Genomic DNA, 25,233 nt, shown 5'->3' with positions numbered 1-25,233 from the left:
TGGTCACCTTATCTTCGACAAAGGAGGCAAGGATATACAATAGAAAAAAGACAACCTCTTTAACAAGTGGTGCTGGGAAAACTGGTCAACCACCTGTAAAAGAATGAAACTAGAACACTTTCTAACACCATACACAAAAATAAACTCAAAATGGATTAAAGATCTAAATGTAAGACCAGAAACTATCAAACTCCTAGAGGAGAACATAGGCAAAACACTCTCCGACATAAATCACAGCAGGATCCTCTATGACCCACATCCCAGAATTTTAGAAACAAAAGCAAAAATAAACAAATGGGACCTAATGAAACTTAAAAGCTTTTGCACAACAAAGGAAACTATAAGCAAGGTGAAAAGACAGCCCTCAGCTTGGGAGAAAATAATAGCAAATGAAGCAACAGACAAAGGATTAATCTCAAAAATATACAAGCAACTCCTCCAGCTCAACTCCAGAAAAATAAATGACCCAATCAAAAAATGGGCCAAAGAACTAAACAGACATTTCTCCAAGGAAGACATACGGATTGCAACAAAACACATGAAAAGATGCTCAACATCACTCATTATCAGAGAAATGCAAATCAAAACCACAATGAGGTACCATTATACGCCAGTCAGGATGGCTGCTATCCAAAAGTCTACAAGCAATAAATGCTGGAGAGGGTGTGGAGAAAAGGGAACCCTCTTACACTGTTGGTGGGAATGCAAACTAGTACAGCCACTATGGAAAACAGTGTGGAGATTTCTTAAAAAACTGGAAATAGAACTGCCATATGACCCAGCAATACCACTTCTAGGCATACACACTGAGGAAACCAGATCCGAAAGAGACACGTGCACCCCAATGTTCATCGCAGCACTGTTTATAATAGCCAGGACATGGAAGCAACCTAGATGCCCATCAGCAGACGAATGGATGAGGAAGCTGTGGTACATATACACCATGGAATATTACTCAGCCATTAAAAATAATTCATTTGAATCAGTTCTAATGAGATGGGTGAAACTGGAGCCCATTATACAGAGCGAAGTAAGCCAGAAAGATAAAGACCATTACAGTATACTAACACATATATATGGAATTTAGAAAGATGGTAACGATAACTCTATATGCAAAAAAAAGAAAAAGAGACTCAGATGTATAGAACAGACTTGTGGACTCTGTGGGAGAAGGCGAGGGTGGGATGTTTCAAGAGAACAGCATCGAAACATGTATATCTAGGGTGAAACAGATCACCAGCCCAGGTTGGATGCATGAGACAAGTGCTCAGGCCTGGTGCACTGGGAAGACCCAGAGGGATGGGGTGGAGAGGGAGGTGGGAGGGGGGACCGGGATGGGGAATACATGTAAATCCATGGTTAATTCATTCCAATGTATGACAAAAACCACTGCAATGATGTAAAATAATTAGCCTCCAACTAATAAAAATAAATGGAAAAAAAAAGTCATATAACTAAACTACAATGAGAAAATATTTGTGATGCATTAAGTTAAAGGAAAAAAAGTTAGGGCACTATCTTAATTTCGGGCGGACTGCACTATGAAACATCTCACTCTAGCCAAAAGTTCTCTTCAAAATCCTATAAATCCAACAGCAAGCTTCTTCTCAGTCTTTTTCTTCATGAATGAAATGTCCTTTTCTAAATCACACTCACCTTTCAGGACTAAACTTCAATTACCAAACAATCTCTATAGGAGCGCCTCACCTCACCACTATTTCTGAGCATCTATATACATAATTATACTCTTATCTTGCAATTCCCACACATCTGGGCACTACCTTACATTGTTATGTAACTATTCCAGGTGTGATGGACGGCTCATACAAATGGGCGTTGTGTTCCTACATTCAAAATTCTTTGTCCTTGTACACTTCAAGAATTACACTTTTCTCCCCTTAAGTCGGGCATGTCTGCCCTATTGTTTCAAAGGACAGTTAACCAGAAGGGGGAGGGGGGACACACCACTGTCTTTTCAGCCCAATACACATTATGGGTGATTAATTCCCTTACCTGAACTCACTACAAGTACCCTTTGTATAAATTGCTATACCACTAAAACCTTTAACTCCTAAGAGGTCAAAGATCCTTGCCTTATGATCTCTTGACAGAGCTACACATTCACTTATTCAAGTACACAAGCAATATATTTACTCAGCACATACTACATTATGGAGGCTAAGACACAGGCTCTAAAGTAATTCAATTCAGCGGCAAATACATTCAAACCCAGGACTTAGAACGTGTTGTGCTGGATGTAAAGATATATCCCAAATATTACAGAAGCAGAGAATACAGGTACCAATGAAGCAGGGAAGGAGAGGTTACAGATATGGACAGAAACAGATTGTCGGAGGAGGTGTCTGAACTGAAAGTCTTAAAAGATGAGTAAGATTTAATTGAGGAAAGGATGAGTTACAGAAGCAAGAAACTGTATGATGTCTACAGATATTTCACCATTGATAAGAGTAAAGCCACAGAGGCAGGGAATAACAAGGTATTAATGCAGAAGACTCTCATTAAGTAATCTGCTGGCTGAATACAAGCGACTTTTAAAATCAAACAAACCTATATAAGATGCCAGTTTCCCCCAAATTCATTTCCTCATCTATAAAACAGGAATAATGATGCTTACCTCCTAGAGTTATGAGATTTGAAAAAGATAAATGTATACTTGGTGGTACACAGTACATTCTATTATTCTCTTTTTACCTGGGTAGTCGCCAGTCCATTGCTAATACTGAATCCATTAATTGTTATCTGAATTTGTCCTCTGTTAATCATTTCAATAACTGCTTCTGCAATAGTATTCATAGGAATGACAGGCATATTAAGAGCTGTATTACTGCTGTCCGCATTGTCTCCTCCATCAGGACATTTCATCTTGAAATAATTACACACAAAATACATCATTAGGGAAAAGATCCCAAATGCAGATAACTTTATTTCAATTACAATATTGACCAGGTTCTGACCTTTACAATTTTCACATCTGGTAGACTATCAAGAAATGCTTTGAGGTCGATGCCATTCAGCACAATCCGATTGTCATAAATGTGCCCATTGGACTTAAAATCGATAACTGCTTTTTTCTAATAAAAAAAAAGTTTCAGACATATCTGTTAGGATGCATAGGAACAGTAGTAAGAAATAAATGACTACAGTTCTTTGCAACTCCCCTATAGCATTGTTTTTCTACCTACCTTCAGGTGAGGGAACATATTAGCATGATCACCAATAAAGAAAGTATGAGGCATATAAGCCAGCTTCTCAGAATATTGCTCAGCAACTTCAGCAGGTGAAGTTTCCTGATCAGTGATGATATAATCCATGAAAAGTGCGCCACTAGTCCCAGGATACCCCAGCCACATTGCCTAGAAGAAAAAAAAAAAGTCAGATAAAAACTAGGAACCTTCATCAAAAGGGTCTAAAATTAAATAAGTAAACAAACAAGGGTGGACTTCTTTAGCCAAGAGCAATCAAGTAATATTTTAGACTAAACTTCCAAGTGTTAAAACTGTTTTTCCAATTTATAACACAGAACAACTGTTTACATCAACTACAAACTGCATGTCTCCATAAACATGTACCTGTTAGCATTGTGTCCTTACCTATAATTCTTTGTCCCTATGCATTTTCAAGAACTACACTTTTTTCGTAAGTTAGGCACGTCTATCCTATTGTGTCAAAGGACAGTTAACCAGAGGGGGAGAAAACATATCACTGTCTTTTTAGCCCAATAAACATAGTGAATGTTGATATTATTATTTCCTTTACCTGAATAGGAGCTGGCCTGAGAGCAAAGAGTTCATTTCGAGCACCCTTGGTATAACCATTCATATTTACAAGGATGTGTATACCATCTTGATGGATGCGATCAGCTGCTTTTCCATTGCATGGAATCTACAGAATAAAAAAATAAAAATTTATTATGTACAATCTCAGACTGATTCAATTAGCCTTAATGGTATTAAACATTATTCAAATTCCCAGATGCAAAAACACAAGAACACAAATTAAGACTATATTAATGCAGAGTAAAAATATGGTTAAGTGCCATTAAAATGGGCCCACAGTATCACAGGAACAGGATACAGAGGAGGAAGAGTTTAATTCTACATTGAATGTATGAACAACTAGGCCTCATAGCAGAGATGGTATTTGTAATGGATGTCCAAAGATGGACAGGAGTTTGAGGGAGTTGGAAGAATTACAATCTCACAGAGAACTGTATGAATAAGGAACCAGAGTAAAGTGCACTGTAGGTTTAAAAAAGTGGGTAGATCACTTCTATTTGCTATAGGGTATAACTGAAGACATGATTTTAAAAGACGCTTGCTCCTTGGAAGGAAAGGTATGACCAACCTAGACAGCATATTAAAAAGCAGAGACATTACTTTGCCAACAAAGGTCCGTCTAGTCAAGGCTATGGTTTCTCCAGTAGTCATGTATGGATGTGAGAGTTGGACTATAAAGAAAGCTGAGCACAGAAGAATTGATGCTTTTGAACTGTGGTGTTGGAGAAGACTCTTGAGAGTCCCTTGGACTTCAAGGAGATCCAACCAGTCCATCCTAAAGGAGACCAGTCCTGGGTGTTCACTGGAAGGACTGATGTTGAAGCTGAAACTCCAATACTTTGGCCACCTGATGAGGAGAGCTAACTCATTTGAAAAGACCCTGATGCTGGGAAAGATTGAGGGCAGGAGGAGAAGGGGACGACAGAGGATGAAATGGTTGGATGTCATCACCGACAATGGACATGGGTTTGGGTGGACTCCGGGAGTTGGTGATGGACATGGAGGCCTGGCGTACTGCGGTTGATGGGGTCACAAAGAGTTGGACACAACTGAGCAACTGAACTGAACTGAATGGTGGGTGAAAAGTACTGGCAAACAAGGTTGCAGTCAAACTCAGAAAGGTTGTGAAGGCCATTCTGAAGAGTCTGGACTTCATACATGCACACCAATGTTCACTGCAGCATTACTTATGCAGTATTTACAACTGTCAAGACATGGAAGTAACCTAAGTGTCCATCAAGGGATGAATGGATAGAGATGTGGTATATATACACAATGGAATAGTCCTCAGCCATTAAAAAAAAAGAAATCTTGCCATTTGCAACAACATGCACCTGTGGGTATTATGTTAAGTGAAATAAATCAGACAAAGGGAAATACCATATAATCTCACTTTTATGTGGAATCGAAAACAGACTAGATACAGACAACAAACAGGTGGCTGCCAGAGGGAAAGGAGGGAGGGGGGCATAATAGGTGAAAAAAATAGGTTTAAAAAAATGGGTAGACCACTTCTGTTTGCTATAGGGTATAACTGAAGGCTAATGGTGGGTGAAAAGCACTGGCAAACAAGGTTGCAGTTAAACTCAGAAAGGTTGTGAAGGCCATTCTGAAGAGTCTGGCCTTCATATATGAAGTTTACATATATGAAGATTACTGAAAAGAAAACCCCTCCAGGTATAAAACAAGCCACAGGGATATAACATATGACATGAGGAATATGGTCATAATACTGTAGTAACTTTGTATGGAGACAGACAGTTACCAGACTTTTCATGGTGATTTCATAATATGTGCAAATATCAATTAACTCTGTAGTACACCTGAAATTTTCCCAGGTGGCGCTAATGGTAAAGAACCCGCCTGCCAATGCAGGAGATGCAAGGTTTGATCCCTGGGTTGCAAAGATACCCTGGAGAAGGGAATGGCAACCCACTCCAGTATTCTTGCCTGGAGAATCCCATGGACAGAGGAGCCTGGTGGGCTACAGTCCATAGGGTTCAAAGAGTCGGACACAACTAAAGCGACTTAGCATGTGCACACACACCTGAAACTAATATTGTATGTCAACTATGCTTCAATTAATATATATATAAAAGATAAATATATATTTTTAGAGTTTAGACTTCAGTCAATAAGCAGGGAATCCTGAAAGGTCTCAAGAGATAGAGGGTCGTATGCTACTTAGTCACAGAAGAGTCCAACCCTACACCAAAAATGGTAAGGTATACGTCCAAAGCAATAGCTATAATGCAAAAGATGTTGGGTACAAATTATTCATGAAATGACAAGAGTCTTGCAGTTCTCCTACTAGGACTTCAATGATTCATCTATATGAATTACTAGATATATCATACATACCTCTGTTAGTCACCAAAGTGGCCAAAAGATCCTGTAAGAAAAAACTCTAGTCCATATCTTCAGCAACATTCCCTCACAGGTTTCAGTCTTAATTTATCGTAAAACTTTAGCTCCTAGAGAAAATAGCAACGGAGCCAAGTATAGAAAATAAAGATTTAAAGGCAAAGGCCCTTTAAATGACCTGTTTGTTCTTCTTCCAAGCCACCATTTTGTTCAACTTATTCAGGTAATATTAAATATCTACTGTCACAAGTGCTAGCTCAATCCCCAGAGAAGTTCTATGTCCAAGCATAGATATATCATATTTCTATTTAATTTGCAACCTCAGCAAAATCCATGCTGATTATAAATGTAACATAATAAATGTAAGTAATCAAAGAAATAAGATCAAAGCAACTGCCCACAGGCATGTAGTATGCATGTGCATGCGTGCATGTGTGTTAGTCGCTCAGTTGTTTCCAACTCTTTGCGACACCATGGGCAAACCCACCAGGCTCCTCTATCCATGGTATTCTCCAGGCAAGAATACTGGAGTGGGTTGCTATTCCCTTCTCCAGGAAAGGCATGAAACAGCTGATGTTAAATATTTGTCAGGAAAAATACAAGCTAGACGTCAACAGTTTTATTCACTATTTGCTAAAATTAAAAAGCTGAAGTATAAGAGTTACACCTACCTGAGAAAGATCAATGAAATGATTGGCTTCTGCCATCACCTTCACTCGGAAGTTTGTGCCATCATCTGGGCTCAAGGCATAACAGAATACCTGAAAGGTAGCACATAGTATATATTTAATAACCTTGGCTCAGATCTTTCCTAAAAAGACACTGGGCTTAACACATAATGGTGACAATAGTGGCTCTAGGGAAACACTAGTCTTACCTCAAATTTATCAGGATTGTGCATGCCTGGAATAGACTGCATAAGATGAGAAGTAGGATGATTCCCAAAGTCAGAACTCACGTATCCTACACGCAGTCGACCATCACTGAGCTTCAAGTCTTTTGGATGCTCATATGGTGGTTTATGAAGGACATTAATCTAAGAATGGAATTCAAGGCTTGTTAGTAAAGTTGAGTCTATATGTAAACTTTCACCTAGGAAAACTGACTAAAAACACAACGCACACCTACTGGGAATGGTTTTGTGCCCAGAATACTTCTTTAATTCATATAGCCAATTCAATGCAACCTTAGCAACTTATATAATATGGTTCATACTGTGACCTGTTTCTGAGGCCAGTGAAATAGCCCAAGCAAGTCTAAAAGTTATAGGAAGGAAGCAAAGTGGACAGAGTATGACAAACCCTACATTTTAGAAGAAAATTCTGTAGGGAAACATTTTCAAAAAACAGAATTAGACCTAGCACTCCACTCTATTCTGCTAAGTAAATTCCCACCTTTTATCAAGTAGTGCTCTAATTCTCAAAAGTGAGTATAAAATACATTATTAAAAACTATGATTTTAAAATTAAAGGAAAACACCATCTGCCTACGGCTAGTATTTCAGTTAAGGATTCTGCCTTATAGAATGGAAGGGATTATGATCAAGATAGGATAGGGACTTCCTTGCTGGTCCACTGCCTAAGACTCCATGCTCTCAATCCAAGGGCCTGAGTTTGATCCTTGGTCAGGGAATTATATCCTGCGTACTGCAACTGAAGATTGCATATGCCACAATGAAGACTGAAGATCCTGCATGCCACAACTAAGACCTGGTGCAGCTAAATATGACAGGACACAATGGAAAGAGCTTCTGGGCTCACTCACGAAGCTTCATTTCTCAACTTGGGTGGTGTTCACCTTATGATAACTCACTAAGCCATAAATCTGATTCACACAGTTTTTTGTATCCGTGTCTTACTTTACAACAAAAAGATTAAAACAAAAGACTTGCACCTTATCCAAGCAGAGGTTCCCATGCCTCTCAGCAATAGCTTTCCTGAAGCCATGAGAAAGAGGATATAGCATACTATGATGAGGATGCACAGAAGGCAACCTATTCTTCTCTAACTGGTCAGCCACAATGCTAACCAACTTCTTCATTCGCTCATCATAGTCTGTCCAGTCACAGACAATCTAGAGAAGGCAAAAAGAAGATATTATCCAGAAAATCATATTCCAAGACTTAACATTTTATGTGTCTTTGGCCTAAAGTAATGTCAGATAACCCATTAGAGAACACTGTCTCCAACCAAGCTTGGATTAATATGGCACATAACAAAAAGAGATTACCACCCTGAAAACCAGTTACTGGCCCATTATTCTTTACCTGCAGGCAATGAGCCAAATTACAGTAAGCATCAGGAAAATCAGGTTTAAGCTTCAGAGCAGTGCGATAAGAAGCAATTGCTTCTGGAATATTCCCTGAATCCTGGAAGTAAATAAAGTGGGATGGTTAAAATGTTCCCTAAAATTAAAAACATTACATACTAAGATGCACATATTATAATAAAATACATATAAAAAATAGTACCTTGTGAATGGAAGCCAGATTACTGTGGGCATCTGCAAATGCAGGGTTAATCTGAATGGCACGAGTATAACACTGCAAGGCTCCCTGAACATCTTGCATCTCCTTTAGAGTGTTTCCCATATTAGAGTAAGCATCAGCAAAAGTAGGACTGATTCTAAAGGACAGGACAAAGATTTTACTTCTCTAGTACCAAAACCTTTAACCCCTGTAATATTAATTTAGTCTGCTGTTACTAAAAGTGCCATATATCAAATGTGCCAAACACCAAGCATTTGAAACCTTTAAAGAAAAAATAAGGATGGGAGTCTCTTACCGAATTGCCTCCTTATAATGCATCAGAGCTTCCTGCAGTTTTCCCTGCTGCTGTAATACACTTGCTAAATTTGAATGGGCAGCAGCAAACTCTGGGAAGACCTATGAAGATGAAAAATGATAACTGAGGTTTAAAAAAATAACTTTAGCTAAAACAGCAATAACAGCTTACAAGAACTTGGCTTAAGCACCTTTATATCCCTATACTTCTCTCTACCTTCTCCAAGTCTATGCATTCTTCAAAGCCAAAGAGCTCAAATTCTACCCCTTCATTTTATACCTCTCCATGTTTCAAAACATAATGAGGTAGACCTCTCCTCAATTCATGCTAGTAACACTAGCATCTCTCTCTTTGAAATGGCTACCACATCTAACCAACCAACATTATAGCCATCAGGCACTGAAATTATATACTTACTGGTAACTCCTCTTGAACTGTTGCTTACTGTTTAAATTTTTATGCAGATCTTATCTACACATAAAATAACAAACTCAATGTTAAGGACTTTCTTGAATGTTACACAGGACCTCACTCATACCTTAGGTACTCAATTAATTGGTTTAATGAATGATTCAACCACTATTTATTTTTACAAAAGAGGTAGATGACATGGCAGATTTAACTGCCTTCCCTCTACTATCACACAAAATACCGAGTCACATCACCCTCAACATACTTCTAATGCTTTACGATACAAGCGAACTGCCTCTTCAATGTTTCCCTGTTCCCGTTTGATATTGGCTAGGTTGTTCAGAGAGTCTGCATGGGTGGGACACAGTCGGAGAGCTGTATTATAACAATCTTCTGCTTCAGCAACCTAAAAAACAAAACAAACTATTCAAACCCTATACAGAGGAATTAAAGAACCACAAGTGACATTATTCTAACAATTGCTTAGTTAAGCCTAGTGGCTGGTAATATTCCAGAAACAGGTATTTTTTGCTATTCTTCCTCTCAACCAAAACTCCAAAGTAAAACAATTTACTGCTTCAATATTTAATGACAATAAATACAGGAAAATACATAAAAAAATGACTTTAAAAAAAATCACACCAGGTAACAAAGAAAAAGTGAGTAAAAATCCTTACACTGCCCTTCTCTTTGAGAGCATTGGCTAAGTTGCAGTAAGCATCAGGGAAATGCGGCTGCAGTTCAATAGCTCGCCTGTAGGTGTCTATTGCTAGATCTATCAGGCCTTGCTCATAGTATACACAAGCCAGGTTGCCGTGTACCACCGCATGATTTGGACTCAAGCTTAGAGCACGAAGGTAAGCTGCCACAGCTCTGTAAATAAAAAAAAACACACACAATATAACTAACCTTTAGTGGATGCTTTGTTACAATTAATTCATGCCACACTATACTTAATCTCAAAAATCAATATTGCACCTTTATAAAATGTATTTTTACACTGAAAAATTTTCTATACCCACGTAAGAAACAGGGTTCCCTTTGAAAACAACACAAAGTTAAAATTCAGGATTTACTTTATTTTTTAATTACTTTACTTTTTGAACCATGCAGAAGGGATAATTTTTTCTAAAAGATAACCATTTCAATAGTTTTACAATAAAGGAAATTTCAACTAAACTCCTAGTGAGACAGATAGTGACTTCATGAAAAGCCAACAATGCAAAGTCAGGCAATAATAAAAGGCAACACAGCAGACCTGATCAGGGAAAGCAACACTGTAGAAAAGGAGTGTATTTCAATGAACCATTGTAATAATTTCAGTCCAAACTCTCAAGTGTTGATACAACAGACTCCAAATAGAACATTCTCTCACCTGTCAAAAATCCGTGCCTCTTTCAAGACATTTCCTAAATTGATATAAGCATCCAGAAAATTGGGGTCAAGGGTGACAGCCTAAAAATTGCAAGACAGTTACTTAGAGCAAGTTAGAATTTCAGACTCACTTCCCAATTACAATTCTTAATTCTGACATAATTTTAGATCTCCCATTACATTTTCTAGTATAATTATTTTTTCTTTCATTTTTAAAACCCACTTATTTCAGTACATTCATTATTCACAAACCTCAATATTATCAAAATAACTTCCTATGTAATATGAGGAAAATGTGTCCTGAAGGAAAAAATTTTAAACTGAGTCTGCTCCAATTTTATTGAGCTGAATACTTGTAATAGCTGGCCCTATTTTATTCTCAATTAATGAAGCCTAGCTTTTCTAAAAAAATAATGGCAGGAAGAAGCAGCAAACTCTGAGAAAGGAAATACATACTTCAATAACTACTACTGTATACTCAGACATTACTAACATATGTAATTAGAGCCATATACTCAGTAAGATACATTACTACAATGGGATGCTAACCATTAAATGGCCTCATCCAAATAGTTCTGAAGCTATCTTAACATATGAGCAGATATATCCACAGAAGTAATTCTCAACCCTGGCAGTATATCAGAATTCACCTTCTAAATGGTAGGACTTCCCCGGTGGCTCGGTTGGTAAAAGGTCTCCCTGCAATGTGGGAGATCAGGGTTTAATCCCTGGGGCGGGAATATCCCCTGGAGAAGGAAATGGCAACCCACTCCAGTATTCTGGCCTGGAGAATTCCATGGACAGAGGAGCCTGGTGGGGCTACAGCCCATGGGGTCACAAAGAGTCGGACATGACTGGAGTGCCTAACACTTCCTAAATGGTGCCTGAGTTCTATCACAGGGCAATTAAATCAGATTCTCTGAAAATGGGGCTGGGGGACTTCTCACAGAGTTCTAGTGGTTAAGACTCTGCCTTCAAATGCAGGGAGACAGTTCAATCCCTAATCAGGGAACCAAGATCCCACATGTCTTAGGGTGCAGCCAAAAAGTAAAATAAAATAAAAATTCAAAAAATGAAAATGGGGCCAGGACATCCATATCTTTTATAAGCTCCTCATGTGCAACCAAAGAGAACCACTGAGCAAGAGTAGGTACTCTTTCTTTTTAACTTCATTTATCTGGCTGCACCAGGTCTTAGTTGCAGCACTCAGCATCTTTGATCTTCTGCAGCATGCAGGATATTTAGTTGAGCCACATGGAATCTAGTTCCCTGACCAGGAATCAAACCTAGGTCCCTTGTACTGGAACCACAGAGTCTTAGCCACTGGACCACCAGGGAAGTCCCAGTAAGTACTCTTATAGTGTAAAAAGTGGAAACCTGAACTGAAACACTGAAAAGGTAAAGGTAATAAGTAACTGAATATATTTAAGATTCATTAAGAATACTTCCTCTTCATAGATGGAAACTTTGTTGCACTTAAGTTAGATTATCTATAGTGATAGATGTCCACCCACTAACTTTTTATTATGGAAAATTTCAAATATATACAAAAGCAGAGGACTATAACAAACCCCCAAGTCTCCATTACCCAGATTCAACAATTAAAAAATCATGTTCAATCATATTTAATCTATATTCCAGCCTAACTTGCCCTCTTCCCAGATTGTTTTGAAGCTAATTTTCAGTGCTCTCAAAAATATTTCAAAATATATTTCAGGGACAATACAGGAATATTTTTTCCTAGCATAACCACAACACCAATATCATACCTAAAAAATGACAGCAATTCCTTAATATCAAGTATCCATTCAGTGGTCAAATTTCTGATTAACTTTGATTCAGGATCCAAATAAGACCCATACAATTAACATGTGAGTTTAATCTTTTAAATTAAAAGTTTAAATCCATTTTTATTCCTGCAGTTTGAATTTGCTGACTGCACTCCTATGGTGTCTTTAACATGTTCATGCTTCCATCTCATGTTATTTCCTATAAATTGGTGGAACTACAAGCTTAATCAGATGTGGGTTCTTTTCTCTTTTTGCAAGGCTACTTTGCTGGCGGAAGTATCAATACTTACTCCTATCACAAGGTACAAAATGTCTGGTTGGGTCTCTTTTTTGCCACTGATAAATGCCTAAATTTATTACTGGTGACACTCAGATTCTATCAATTAACCTACTTCATTTATTAACTGGAACACTTGTATAAAGAGACACTTTCTCCTATCAACTCTTGGGTTACCCTGATGTCCAGTTCACACAAGAGAGGACAATTTTTTAACAAGTTTTCATAATGAGTTGGTCCTTATCTTCTCAAGATGACCCATGAATTTCTTCTTAGAATAATTATGAACCCATGAATTTGAAGTACTTGGTAAGTTTCAATAATATTTCAGTTATTATTCCCACTGATGCTCAACACCCATTTTTAGAGTGGAAGTCTCTTCCAGTTTCCTCCTGAGTACTTTTGACAAAAATATATCAAAATTTCCTTGCTTTCTGCTATGACAGACTCTGGCACTCCAGATTAATTTTGTACATTTCCTGCCCCAGATCTGCAATCAGTCTTTTCACCAAGAAACCCTGCTTTTTTACAACCCTGCTCTTTTCAAGTTGCCAGCTTAAAAAAACAATTTTTAACTACTAAAGTACATTTTCAATGCAAAACTGGAAACTGCCATATACCATCCAGCAAATGCTACAATACTGTCAGAGAAAGAAAGATATTACGTGTCTACTTAAGTAAAGGACTATTATTCAGTTCTAGTAGAAACACCCTGCATACATAAGTATTTCATAAATACCAATTATTAATTTAACGACTAACCTTTTCAAAGTGATGAATTGCAAGCCAAATCTCCCCTTGTGCATTAAAAACACAGCCAAGATTACTCCAAGCTACAGCAAAGTTCGGTTGCGTCTCAATTGCTTTCAAATAACATGCCTTAGGAGGGGTTAATGAAAGAAGAAGATGGGAGGGGAAGGAGGTAAAGGGAAAGGGGAAAATTTGTAAAGGGAAAAAAAAAAAGATTGGGGGAGGGGGAAGAAGGTGATATCATTATTCCTTCTCTGACCAGCCAAAAGTGACCCTGCAGCATAGGCTCGCTTGCGCCAAAACTAATGCGCTGCCACAGCTGGCTGCTCCTGCGCTTGCGCCACCAGAACCCAGGTGCAAACCACCATGTTCAGTTCTGCCAACCAATAACCAACCCTTACACTGGGACTTAGCCAGGAAGTCAGTTGCCTTAAGACTCTATGCCAGACTTCTCTTATCTGAACACCTAAGAGCTCTTGCTACTGTTTTCAAATGGTATCGAGAAGGTACAACTTAAGGCTAAATTCTTCCCACCTATCCTCCCTACCCAAGTTTCCCAAAGTGTGTTCTACAAGGTGTTAATAGTCATTACCAGGAAAAAAAGATTTCATGATCAAATAAATTAAGAAAACAGAAAATAGGTTTCTTGACTATAGGACTTCCCTAAGCCTTTAACAGTATACAGAGAGTTCCCTAAACTTAGTTGATCATGGAATTCCTCTTTTATTGGACATTTCATGATAATACTTATAAAACACATTTTGGGAAATGCTGCTCTAAATAAACAATATTGTTCCTCACTAACATCAAACTATGCTGAGGAGGAAAACATTTTTCTGCCAAGGCAGATATAAGGCCAAGCTGTCAGTCACATCCTCGCAATGCCCTTGTCTCCAAGGGGGACTGAAGCTGAAACCTCATATGACAGGATTGCACCTAGGTTGAGGTCCCTGTAATGCGAGCGCAAACATCGCTTGCGCAACCTAACAGCATCGCACTGCGCAATCGCTGCGAACTGCTGCGCTACATAGAACACCCCTAGACGCAGCAAACGGCCAACCAGATCCATTAATCTACTAGACAGGCCCATAGAGAATATTTTCTTAATGAGATTAGTTGGACTCAAGGTATGTTAAAACCCAATTTTATCCAAAAAGGCTACAGAATAGGACTGAGGGAGCCAGTCAATCAGATTACTCATCTAGTCAACCGTTCACAGGGGCTCATTTGCACGCATTGCGCATTAACGCTGCGCAGCCTTTGCGCTACTGCAGGGTCACAGCGCATCATCAGAAGAGCAGAATGCTGCAATCCAAACAAAGAAGAAAAAAGGAAAAAATGAACAACAAGAAGAGTTAGAAGCTTTTACTAGTAAATTATCTCTAATAATTTTTAATATCAATTAACTTTTACTTATCTTTGACAGAATTGTGGCTACAGTATAAAACATTTTCTTACATAACTTGCTTGTATTAAAATTATTTTAAGCTGTTTCTGAAGCCACAAGACAGAAGATTCAGGCATGGAGGCAAATTGTTTTGCTGTGGCAGTTACAAACCCGTTACCATATTTCTCATCATGTGACTTTTCGGTGCGTTCCTTGCTGGAAGAGGAGGAGGTGTGTGTCTGCCCTAGATCCAGGCCTCGAGCTCCCTTCAGCGAGGCACCTTACGCATGGAATAGGAGGTTTCACCCACCTGAAACCTTCTAAATACAATATCAATGGTGAAAAACCAAAAACAAGAGAGAAAATAAAAACAAGATCATTAGTAAAAGTTCAACAAAGCAATTGAAATTCTTTGGATGTCTATTACATATGGGAATGAGGACAGTCTCAAGTCTGTAATATGGGAAACATGCAGAAGGGAGAGGGTTAATCAGGGCTATTGCATACAGCAGGGATTTTGCTGGAAGAAAGGCTCTTTATTTTCTACAAAGGCAACTGAATTTTGCTTCCATCTACTAGGAATATGCTGGCTTGAATTTTCAAATGCACTGATTACAAAAGAAATACATTGCATTTCACTCAAGAGTATTTTCTTGTTCACTAAGTTCTCACAAAAAAACAGAGTAACATTTTTCAAACTAGGTGTCTCCAGAGCTCTGAAATAAAGAAGTCAGCAACCTAAGGCAGGCGCAATGTCTCAGCCTAAACCGATCTCTAAAGCTGCAGTGAAGTGCAATTCATGTTAGCTGTCCGCTTGGTGGGGTGACAATTAATAGAAGCTTATCAAATATTTGTTCTATAAATTACCAATTAGATTTATCAACTAAGACTGAAATCAATTACAATTCATTAGCTGGAAACCTACATAAGGTTAATCCAAAGTGTCAGCAGAATTTATGAGCTATGCACTTAAAACTAGTGCCTTTTAACATTAGATAGTGCTGAAAAGCCTTGTCCCTCCCTGGATGAAGCAAACAGACAGCTACGCTGCGCATACACTCCACGTATTAGCATGCGCGTGGGGCTCAGAGCAACAGGTGGGAGTTTCAGAAGCATTCTGGTTTCTCCCCACTCCTCACCCCTGCAGCGCGGTTGCGTAAGGTGGCTTGTAACAAGACAATTTCATTTACAAATTTAATTTAAAATTATACCAAAAGCTTTAATAACCCAACCTGGTGTTCAAATTAATTATTTGGAAACACAATGCTAAAAGCCACCTTTCCACTTTGGCAAGTTTTCTTTCGATCAGTCCATTTCTCAAACAAACCAGCTTTGTCCTTCTGACTTTTTTTTAAGGAGGTGGGGTGGGAAGAATAAAAGAAGGAAGTAAGGAAGAAAAGAAGGTAAACAACTAGGATTGGAAAAGAGGAAAAAGGAGCTTGGGGGAGGGAGTGGGACAAGAAGGGGGAGGATGTTCCAATTATTAACTTGCAATCATTTAACAGCCTTTCTTCCACTGTAAAAAGGGTGAGGAAGATGAAGGGAGGAAGGTTAAATAAGAACTTTAAATGCCAGTATTATAGGGTAACATTTGGATGAAATTCTTCTCCACTTACAAGCCACAAAGGACTTAGAAGAGCAGCATTTTCAATGGCACCTGCATCATATAGGAGTCTTGAGCCAAATCACAGGCGCTCTGCTTGTCACCAGCAGGCAAGCCTCAGATTTGATGGAATGTTATTTATTCCCACACAAGATCATGACGGAGCCCATTGTTATAAAGATGATCTAGTCAGCAGAAAGGCTCCAAAATGTTCAGGTTCTTGCTTTACCCCCAGATTTAGAACAGAAATGCCAAAGCCTGGCCCTGCTCTAGTCTGAGGCGATTCATGCCGTCAGTTTTCCTCAGTTTCATAGGACTGTTTTGTGAAGATAGCTCAATGAAGAGTTGAAGACTTGGCAAAAAGTACAAGTTTCCATAACACTGATGTTTAAATGTGTTCTATCAAACACCTACCTTGGCTTCTTCCAAGCGACCCAGGGCTTTGAGCAGGTTCCCCAGGTCACTGCGAACACAGTACAAATCCTAGAAACCCAGAAATATTCTGGCATTAATTACACTCTGCTTCGTCAACCAACGATATCTTGAAATTACTTTTATTCATCTAGCTCCATTTTTTTCTGTCAACTAGAGATACTGCTTGATCAATTTCAGTACAGAACCACAATCCCTCATCCTCAATTCCAAATTCCAAAAATTTAAAAAACTCACTTGATGATTAAATCTGACTTGAACTGGCATGAAATTATTTAGAGTTTACTGGTCCCACTCAGTATGAATACTCATACCTTTTGCTGCAGAAATATGTGTTGTACTAGAAGGTGCTGCTCCAGACGTACCTGGGGGTTATATATGGTATTATCATCTTTCTAAAGTCCTAAAAATTCTGAATTGTAATATGCATTTGATCCCAGCAGTTTCAGATAAGACTATGGGCCTTGCTATAGCTCTCCTCTCCCCAAATGGTAGTCATATTTAAAAAAAGCATTAAGTGTTTGTTCAACTATTTTGTTCAAGGTTATTATGAACCACTACTATATCAAGGGTCAAAAATTTTCCATAATGGAAAGAAATATTTAGCTGTGATTAGTTATCAGCAAACCTACCCTAAGGCTGTCAGACACATTTAGAAATGTGACTTCATTTCACTATTATAGACAAAAGGATTACCATCCAACCAAAGCTTTAATCCTGGCACCTGGCACTAGATTACTCATTAGTATTAAGTGCCATCAGAGTTGAGTGGGCGAATAATGAGAAGCAGTTGACTCCACTTTTTATTAGCAGCACAATTGTGTTACTAGTCATCTGACTCACCAGTCTGTTCATCAGTATGAAAGACACGTCAGGACAGTGAGCTTAAATTTTTATTTGTCCTTGTTTGCCTTGTCAGTCAACAAGCAAAGACAGTGGCAATAGGGAGTAGGCTTATCATACTAAATTGTTTCATGGGTCGAAGAGCCTTACACTAAGGCCTAGAAAGTGAAATTCAGTCAACTGTGCCAAAGTATCATCATATATATTATTCTATATGCAACGATATCATGGTTTCCAGAATCAGGTGATTAATTTAACTGATAAACAGCTTTTGTGACTGTATATTATCCATCAGGTGAACCAAAAAGTCAGCTAGCAAAGAATAGGCTGCCACAGAAAACCCTTATGGTTGGCCATACTGGGTCACTTCCATGAGTTACGTGATATGTCTGTCCATCGAACAATGACTGGTGTTTGGGGGGAGAAAGGTTGTCTCCTGTGACCTCAAGCACAAAAGGCTAACACTAATCCTCATAGGTATCATTAATCTTATTACAGACTTCTCCTCCTCTAATGAGTCTAACTACTTTTTAACCCTATTTACAGTCTGAGAAGTAATGAATTATATAACCTTGCTATCTTCTTTGTATAATTTTTTCCCCTAAACTTTAAGGGTTACCCTTCTGTTTTGGCAGACCATGACTAAACAATCCAATCTATTCCTACAAACTCCTTCTACTACATCTGATTACTGTGGTTATACATCTTTGGACTTTTACCAATTCCTATGCCTTTTCTGAGCCATAAATCAGAAGTCTTGCAATACTTCTCCAACAATGAGCCTAGTGGACTATACATCTCGGTCAACTGTTGCATAATTTTACCCTCCAGTTTCTATAAACTCTTGGATGGATGCCATCCAAGTGCTGACAGTGTATGTCATTATTTAATTACATCCCAGTATATGTAAATATTTAGTTACATTATTTAGGTCCATTACAACATGCTAAATCAAGTTAACACATTGCCCATAGTTTAAAAGAATTATCTTCAAGATCACTATAAAATAATAAAGCAACTTTAGAAGGTAAAACATATTAAATATCATAGTGAAATCCAATTCTCCCATTGGAAATTCAAACGTTCATGCATGAATAACTAATTTCTGTAAAATTCAAAATTAAAAAAAATTCAAAATTCAAGGATACCACTGTTCTCCCCCAAAGCTCAGAAGCTAAGACATCAATTCTGCTCCATTCATCATGTCAAAAAAATATCTACTAGAAGAATCACACCTTTCAAACCTGGCCTACACTGTATCCATTCCTAGGTTAATATTAGGTTGGTACAAAAGTAACTGCAGTTTCAGACTATGAATTTTAAACCATAACTTGGCTCAAAAGCATCTTTATTAATAGGAACCATTACAATCAACACACTTTTGCCAACGAGAAATAAGTTTATTTATTCCTGTAGCATAAAAATCTGTGCTTCAGAATTTGATGAACTCTTGGAAAGCATATTCTGCATCTTGCTGGTTGTGGAAGCATTTTCCCTGCAAAAGTTATTGAGGTGCTTGAAGAAGTGGTAGGTGGTTGGCGAGAAGTCAGGTTGAGGCAAAAGTTCATAGACCAGTTCATTCAACTTTTGAAGCATTGGTTGTGTGATGTGTGGTCAGGTGTCATGGCCTGGAAGAATTGGGCCCTTTCGGTTCACCAATGCTGGCTGCAGGCACTGCAGTCTTCAGTGCATCTCATCGATTTGCTGAGCATACTTCTCAGATGTAATGGTTTGGCCAGGATTCAGAAAGCTGTAGTGGCTCAGATGGGCAGCAGACCACCAAACAGTGACCATGACCTTTTCTGGTGCAAATTTCACTTTGGGAAGTGCTTTGGAGCTTCTTCTTGGTCCAACCACTGAGATGGTTGTTGCCGGTTGTCGTATATATTCCACTTTTCAGCACACATTGCAATCTGATGGAAAAATGGTCTGTTGTTGTTGCATAGAATAAGAGAAGACAGCACTTCAAAATGACAGTTTTCTTGATTTTCGGTCATCTCATGAGGGACTCACATAACTGAGCTTTTTCACCTTTCCAATTTGCTTCAAATGCCAAATGACCATAGAATGATCAACATTGGGTTCTTCAGCAACTTCTTGTGTAGTTGTAAGAGGATCAGCTTCGATAATGGTTCTTAATTGGTCATTGTCACCTTCCGACTGCTGACCACTCTGCTCCTTCTCTTCAAGGCTCTTGGCCCGTTTGCAAAACTCCTTTAACCACCACTGCACTGGTATTTCTGGGCAAATGCGTTGTTGTTTTGAGTCATCTCCACTGCTTTACAACCCATTTTGAACTCAAATAAGAAAATCATTCTAATTTGCTTTCTAACATCATTGCCATAATTATAAGTATATAATAAATACAAATATTAAATAAACAGAAAGTATTAGGTTGATGCAGAAGTAATTGCGGCTTTGCATTGTTGAACTTTGCTATTCAATATTGGAATACATTCTTAAATAAATTTGGTTATGTTATACATCATTTTAATGTGTTTCCCGATTTGTTTTTTGCTAATAACTTATTACTTGCTGTGTATTTTATATTTATTTTAGACTAAGGAAATAATGTTAGACAAAAAGCAAACTCAAGCAATTTTCTTACTCAACTACAAAATGGTTGACACAACTCACTACATCAACAATGCATTTGACCCAGGATCACCTAACGAAATGTACAGAGCAGTAGTGGTTCAAGAAGTTTTGCAAAGGAGACAAGAGCCTTGAAGAGGAGCAGCACAGTGGCCGACAACTAGAAGGTGACAATGACCAATTGAGAACCAAGATCAAAGCTGATCCTCTTACAACTACACAAGAAGTTGCTGAAAAACCCAACGTCGATCATTCTATGGTCATTTGGCATTTGAAGCAAATTGGAAAGGTGAAAAAGCTCAGTTATGTGAGTCCCTCATGAGATGACCGAAAATCAAGAAAACTGTCATTTTGAAGTGCTGTCTTCTCTTATTCTATGCAACAACAACAGACCATTTTTCCATCAGATTGCAATGTGTGCTGAGAAGTGGAATATATATGACAACCGGCAACAACCATCTCAGTGGTTGGACCGAGAAGAAGCTCCAAAGCACTTCCCAAAGTGAAATTTGCACCAGAAAAGGTCATGGTCACTGTTTGGTGGTCTGCTGCCCATCTGAGCCACTACAGCTTTCTGAATCCTGGCAAAATCATTACATCTGAGAAGTATGCTCAGCAAATTGATGTGATGTACCAAAAACTCCAATGCCTGCAGCCAGGACTGGTAAACAAAAAGGGTCCAATTTTTCTCCACAACCATGCCCAACCACACATCACACAACCAATGCTTCAAAAGTTGAATGAACTGGGCTATGAACTTTTGCCTCACCTGCTATATTCACCTGACCTCTCACCAACTACCACTTCAAGCATCTTGACAACTTTTTGCAGGGAAAAATGCTTCCATGACCAGCAAAATGCAGAAAATGCTTTCCAAGAGTTCATTGAAGCCCAAAGCACAGATTTTTATGCTATAGGAATAAACATATTTCTCGTTAGCAAAAATGTGTTGATTATAATTGTTCTTATTTTGATTAATAAAAATGTGTTTGAGCCTAGTTACAATGATTTAAAAGCCATGGTCTGAAACCACAATTACTTTTTCCCCAACCTAACAAATCATTAGAAAAAAAAAAAATTAATGCAAGAAATGCACATTAAAATGATATCTATAACATAACCACATTTATTTAGAATGTATTCCAATATCAAACAACAAATTTCAACAATGGACCACAATTTTGCACTAACTTACTATCTTTTATGCAAACCTTTATTCAATTCAACAATATGACTGAAACTGTGGGGAAATAAATAGAATAAACAGAATCCTGATCTTCAAAGGGCCTACAATCTATGTGGAAAGACACATACATATTTTTTCCCATGTAAAACATTGCTCTTTTAAAATTTTATCTATTTTTGGCGGTGCTGGGTCTTCATTGCAGCATGGGTTTTTCTCTAGTTGTGAAGAACAGGCTACTTTCTAGTTGCAGTGCATGGGCTTCTCATTGCAGTGACTTCTCTTGTTGTGCAGCACAGGCTCTAAGGTGCACGGGCTTCAGTAGTTGCCTCACGTGGGCTCATTAGTTGCAGCTGCCAGGCTCTAGAGCACAGGCTCAATAGGTGTGGTGCAGGCACTTTAGTTGCTCCTCAGCATGTGGGATCTTCCCAAATCAGGGATTGAACCCCTGTCTCCTGCATTGGCAGGCAGATTCTTTACCACTGAGCCACCAGGGAAGCCCTTGCTTTGAGTTTTACTTTTATTTCCCCAAGACAGCCTAGCCTTCACTTTACTTGGATAAATTTTACAAGCTACTTTTCTGCTGCTTCTAGTTTTAAACTTTAACAGTATTTCTGATTACAGGGAATGCTGCAAAAATAGCCTAGTTCACAAAGAGTTATGATCACAAAATAATTTTTATCCATTCTACAGTGTTTCAGAATTACCAACTGATTTTTAAACACAAAGTAGATATAGATGCTAACGATGGTTAATCTGGTATGTTTCTTATAGCAAACTTTTGTTCATGCAACACTAAACCCATACATATTAACCAGCCACATAACTAAAGAATTTTAGAGAAGTAAATGAACTCAAAGGAGAAATTAAAAGCTGGGCCTTAAAGGATGAGTAGGGTTTTAACAAACAAAAGAGGAGGGCATTGTAGACAAGGGAAAATAGTATGAATAAAGGTAAGATGGAAATGAGTAAGAATTTCCTGTACAACCACCCTTCCTAAGATAGCATCTATTTCCCACCTCTCCTCCTAGAGCCTTCCACCCCCAACACCCAACATCTATATAGATGGGAAATAAAATCAGGTTGATAAAAGCCTACAGTAGTTCTCAATTGCCTCTCAAATTAAATTCAAACTCCTCAGCCTCTCTATTCTTTCTAAATCTTCCAATTGACTCTCCTCTACTATGCTTACTTGTCACTACTTGACTCACCACTTCAGACAAGGAAGTCTACTTGCTATTTACCTTCCTACAGAATGCTTAGGTTATAAGCATCTACTCGAGAAAACCTCATGATTAATACTCTAAGAATAATCATCTGAGGAGCTTACAACTTTTTTCCTTTATGGGTCAGGTCCTGCTCACGTTATAATCCACAACCCCCCCCCCAAACACATCTCCCCAATTCCTAACAAAGTATTGTACATAGACTTAGTACTCAAATAAACGTCACATATACACAGCAAACAAACAAAAAAAAAAGCAGAGAGGGATAGAAATACAATCAACCCTCCACATCTTCAGGTGAGGAAGCCGTGGACATGAAGAGCCAACTATACTACACTACTTTATATAAGTGGTAAGGTATATATAAAGGGCTTGAGCACCCAGATTCTGGAACCAATCCCCCATGGATACCAAGGGATGACTGTTTAAGTTTTTCTACAGTTTAGCTATATGAGTGAGGCTTGCAACAGTAACAACTAACAAAAGACAGTAACACTTGATGGTCAGGATGCCAGCAGATCTCAGTGCTATGCATTCACAATCAAAACAGAAGTACAATCTATAGAATCAGAAACAGGGCTCCTTACAGCAACTCAGCGTTACAGCCATTTTACAAAGAATATTTTATACATAATTCATAAAAGGGATTGTCAAGTATGGGCAACTCTAGTGAGTCATCATGTGAAGATTACCAGCTGCAATAGCATATTCAAATACAATGGACTAAAATTTTAGTAAAATTATTAAATCACCCAACATTATGGAAGCCAATTCAGAATGTAAAAATATCAACAGCTCTAGTTCTTAAAAGTAATTTTTATAACCAAGTCAGAGAATAACTTCCAAATTGACATACCATTAACCTAAAGAGACAAACGAAAAAGAGAAAACAGATTGCCAAGACTACCACCTTAACATTTTACTTTTTCACTACTGGAAAACCAAAATAACCTGAGTTTATTTCTCATAGAATGCCAACTACAACTCTGATTCAGGCCAGCAATGCACTGCCACAGAAGCACAATTTAGGAACAGACTCAAGTTTCTCTGTCAGTCATGAACTGACAAAGACATCTGACAGCAAGCTTCAATCTAGATAGGAGCTTCCCAGGTGGCACAGTGGTAAAGAATCTGCCTGCCAATGCAGGAGACACAGGAGATGCGGGGTCGATCCCTAGGTTAGGAAGATCCCTTCGAGGAGGAAATGGTAACCCACTCCAATATTCTTGCCTGGAAAATTCCATGGGCAGAGGAGCCTGACTGGCCTGCAGGCTGTTCACAGTACCAGAGTCGGACACAACTGAGCACGCAGAGTGCACTGGGAAGCTCTTAAATCTCGTTAAGACAAGATATACTGAAATGAATTAAAGCATGATAACTACTATATACTTAGGTGAAATCAAGGCGGTAGGCACAATCTCTTTCTCATTCTTACTGGTAAAGAGAGAGAAATAAAGCAGCACCTTTCACTAGTAGAAACAAAACCAAGGAATGCACAGCTGTTCAATACCTTTAAGGGTAGTCCCATGACTTTTTTTTTTTTTCCATTTATTTTTATTAGTTGGAGGCTAATTACTTTATATCATTACAGTAGTTTTTGTCATACATTGAAATGAATCAGCCATGGATTTACATGTATTCCCCATCCCGGTCCCCCCTCCCACCTCCCTCTCCACCCCATCCCTCTGGGTCTTCCCAGTGCACCAGGCCTGAGCACTTGTCTCATGCATCCAACCTGGGCTGGTGATCTGTTTCACCCTAGATAATATACATGTTTCGATGCTGTTCTCTTGAAACATCCCACCCTCGCCTTCTCCCAGAGTCCACAAGTCTGTTCTATACATCTGAGTCTCTTTTTCTGTTTTGCATATAGGGTTATCATTACCATCTTTCTAAATTCCATATATATGTGTTAGTATACTGTAATGGTCTTTATCTTTCTGGCTTACTTCACTCTGTATAATGGGCTCCAGTTTCATCCATCTCATTAGAACTGATTCAAATTAATTCTTTTTAATGGCTGAGTAACCATGACTTATTTTCATATTATCTTACTTCTTTGGTAGGGCACAATAAGCTTTCTGTTAACAGGTTAGATACTGAAACGCATGGTTCCATCTCCCACTTTAGTTTTCCTTTCTCACCATACTCCTGCAGTTTGGTATACTGTCAGCAGCAATGACTGCTCTGCCACACATGTAGCAACCTGAGCAAAGGGGATCAGAGTTCAAGACCTTTGGGCCCACGGCCCAAATGTCATTTGTAAGAGGACACAAATGAATGTGTATGCAATCAACAAGTGAAGGATGGGACCAACCTAATTAATAAAGGGAAAGAACTTACTATCACAATTAGATGCACAAGTGAACTCTGAACTTTGGCAAGAACAAGGTCCAAGCCTCAGCAGTAGCACATACG

The 25,233-nt window shown here is 38.5% G+C and overlaps 1 protein-coding gene across 4 annotated transcripts in view; it reads right to left on the bottom strand.

Moving 5' to 3' along the window:
* The window catches only part of OGT (O-linked N-acetylglucosamine (GlcNAc) transferase), a 52,564-nt gene that overhangs the window by 19,769 nt on the left and 7,562 nt on the right, over positions 1–25,233 (bottom strand). For 2 of the 4 annotated variants that reach the window (XM_070462052.1, XM_070462053.1), the window contains exons 4-19: positions 17,283–17,333; positions 16,951–17,019; positions 13,559–13,675; positions 10,731–10,810; positions 10,033–10,228; positions 9,621–9,761; positions 8,945–9,045; positions 8,632–8,785; positions 8,428–8,529; positions 8,055–8,234; positions 7,039–7,197; positions 6,833–6,922; positions 3,778–3,903; positions 3,204–3,374; positions 2,976–3,092; positions 2,713–2,883 (exon numbers count right to left, since the gene is read on the bottom strand). In XM_070462052.1, the coding sequence (XP_070318153.1) occupies positions 2,713–2,883; positions 2,976–3,092; positions 3,204–3,374; positions 3,778–3,903; positions 6,833–6,922; positions 7,039–7,197; positions 8,055–8,234; positions 8,428–8,529; positions 8,632–8,785; positions 8,945–9,045; positions 9,621–9,761; positions 10,033–10,228; positions 10,731–10,810; positions 13,559–13,675; positions 16,951–17,019; positions 17,283–17,333 (2,025 nt within the window). The remainder of the gene's footprint in view (positions 1–2,712; positions 2,884–2,975; positions 3,093–3,203; positions 3,375–3,777; positions 3,904–6,832; positions 6,923–7,038; positions 7,198–8,054; positions 8,235–8,427; positions 8,530–8,631; positions 8,786–8,944; positions 9,046–9,620; positions 9,762–10,032; positions 10,229–10,730; positions 10,811–13,558; positions 13,676–16,950; positions 17,020–17,282; positions 17,334–25,233) is intronic. The other 2 variants (XM_070462054.1, XM_070462055.1) reach the window with 1 other exon arrangement.

Source organism: Odocoileus virginianus, chromosome X (assembly GCF_023699985.2).
Source record: "Odocoileus virginianus isolate 20LAN1187 ecotype Illinois chromosome X, Ovbor_1.2, whole genome shotgun sequence".
Lineage (NCBI taxonomy): Eukaryota > Metazoa > Chordata > Mammalia > Artiodactyla > Cervidae > Odocoileus > Odocoileus virginianus.
The sequence above is the reverse complement of the archived record's forward strand: the minus strand, read 5'-3'. Positions and strand labels throughout refer to the sequence as shown.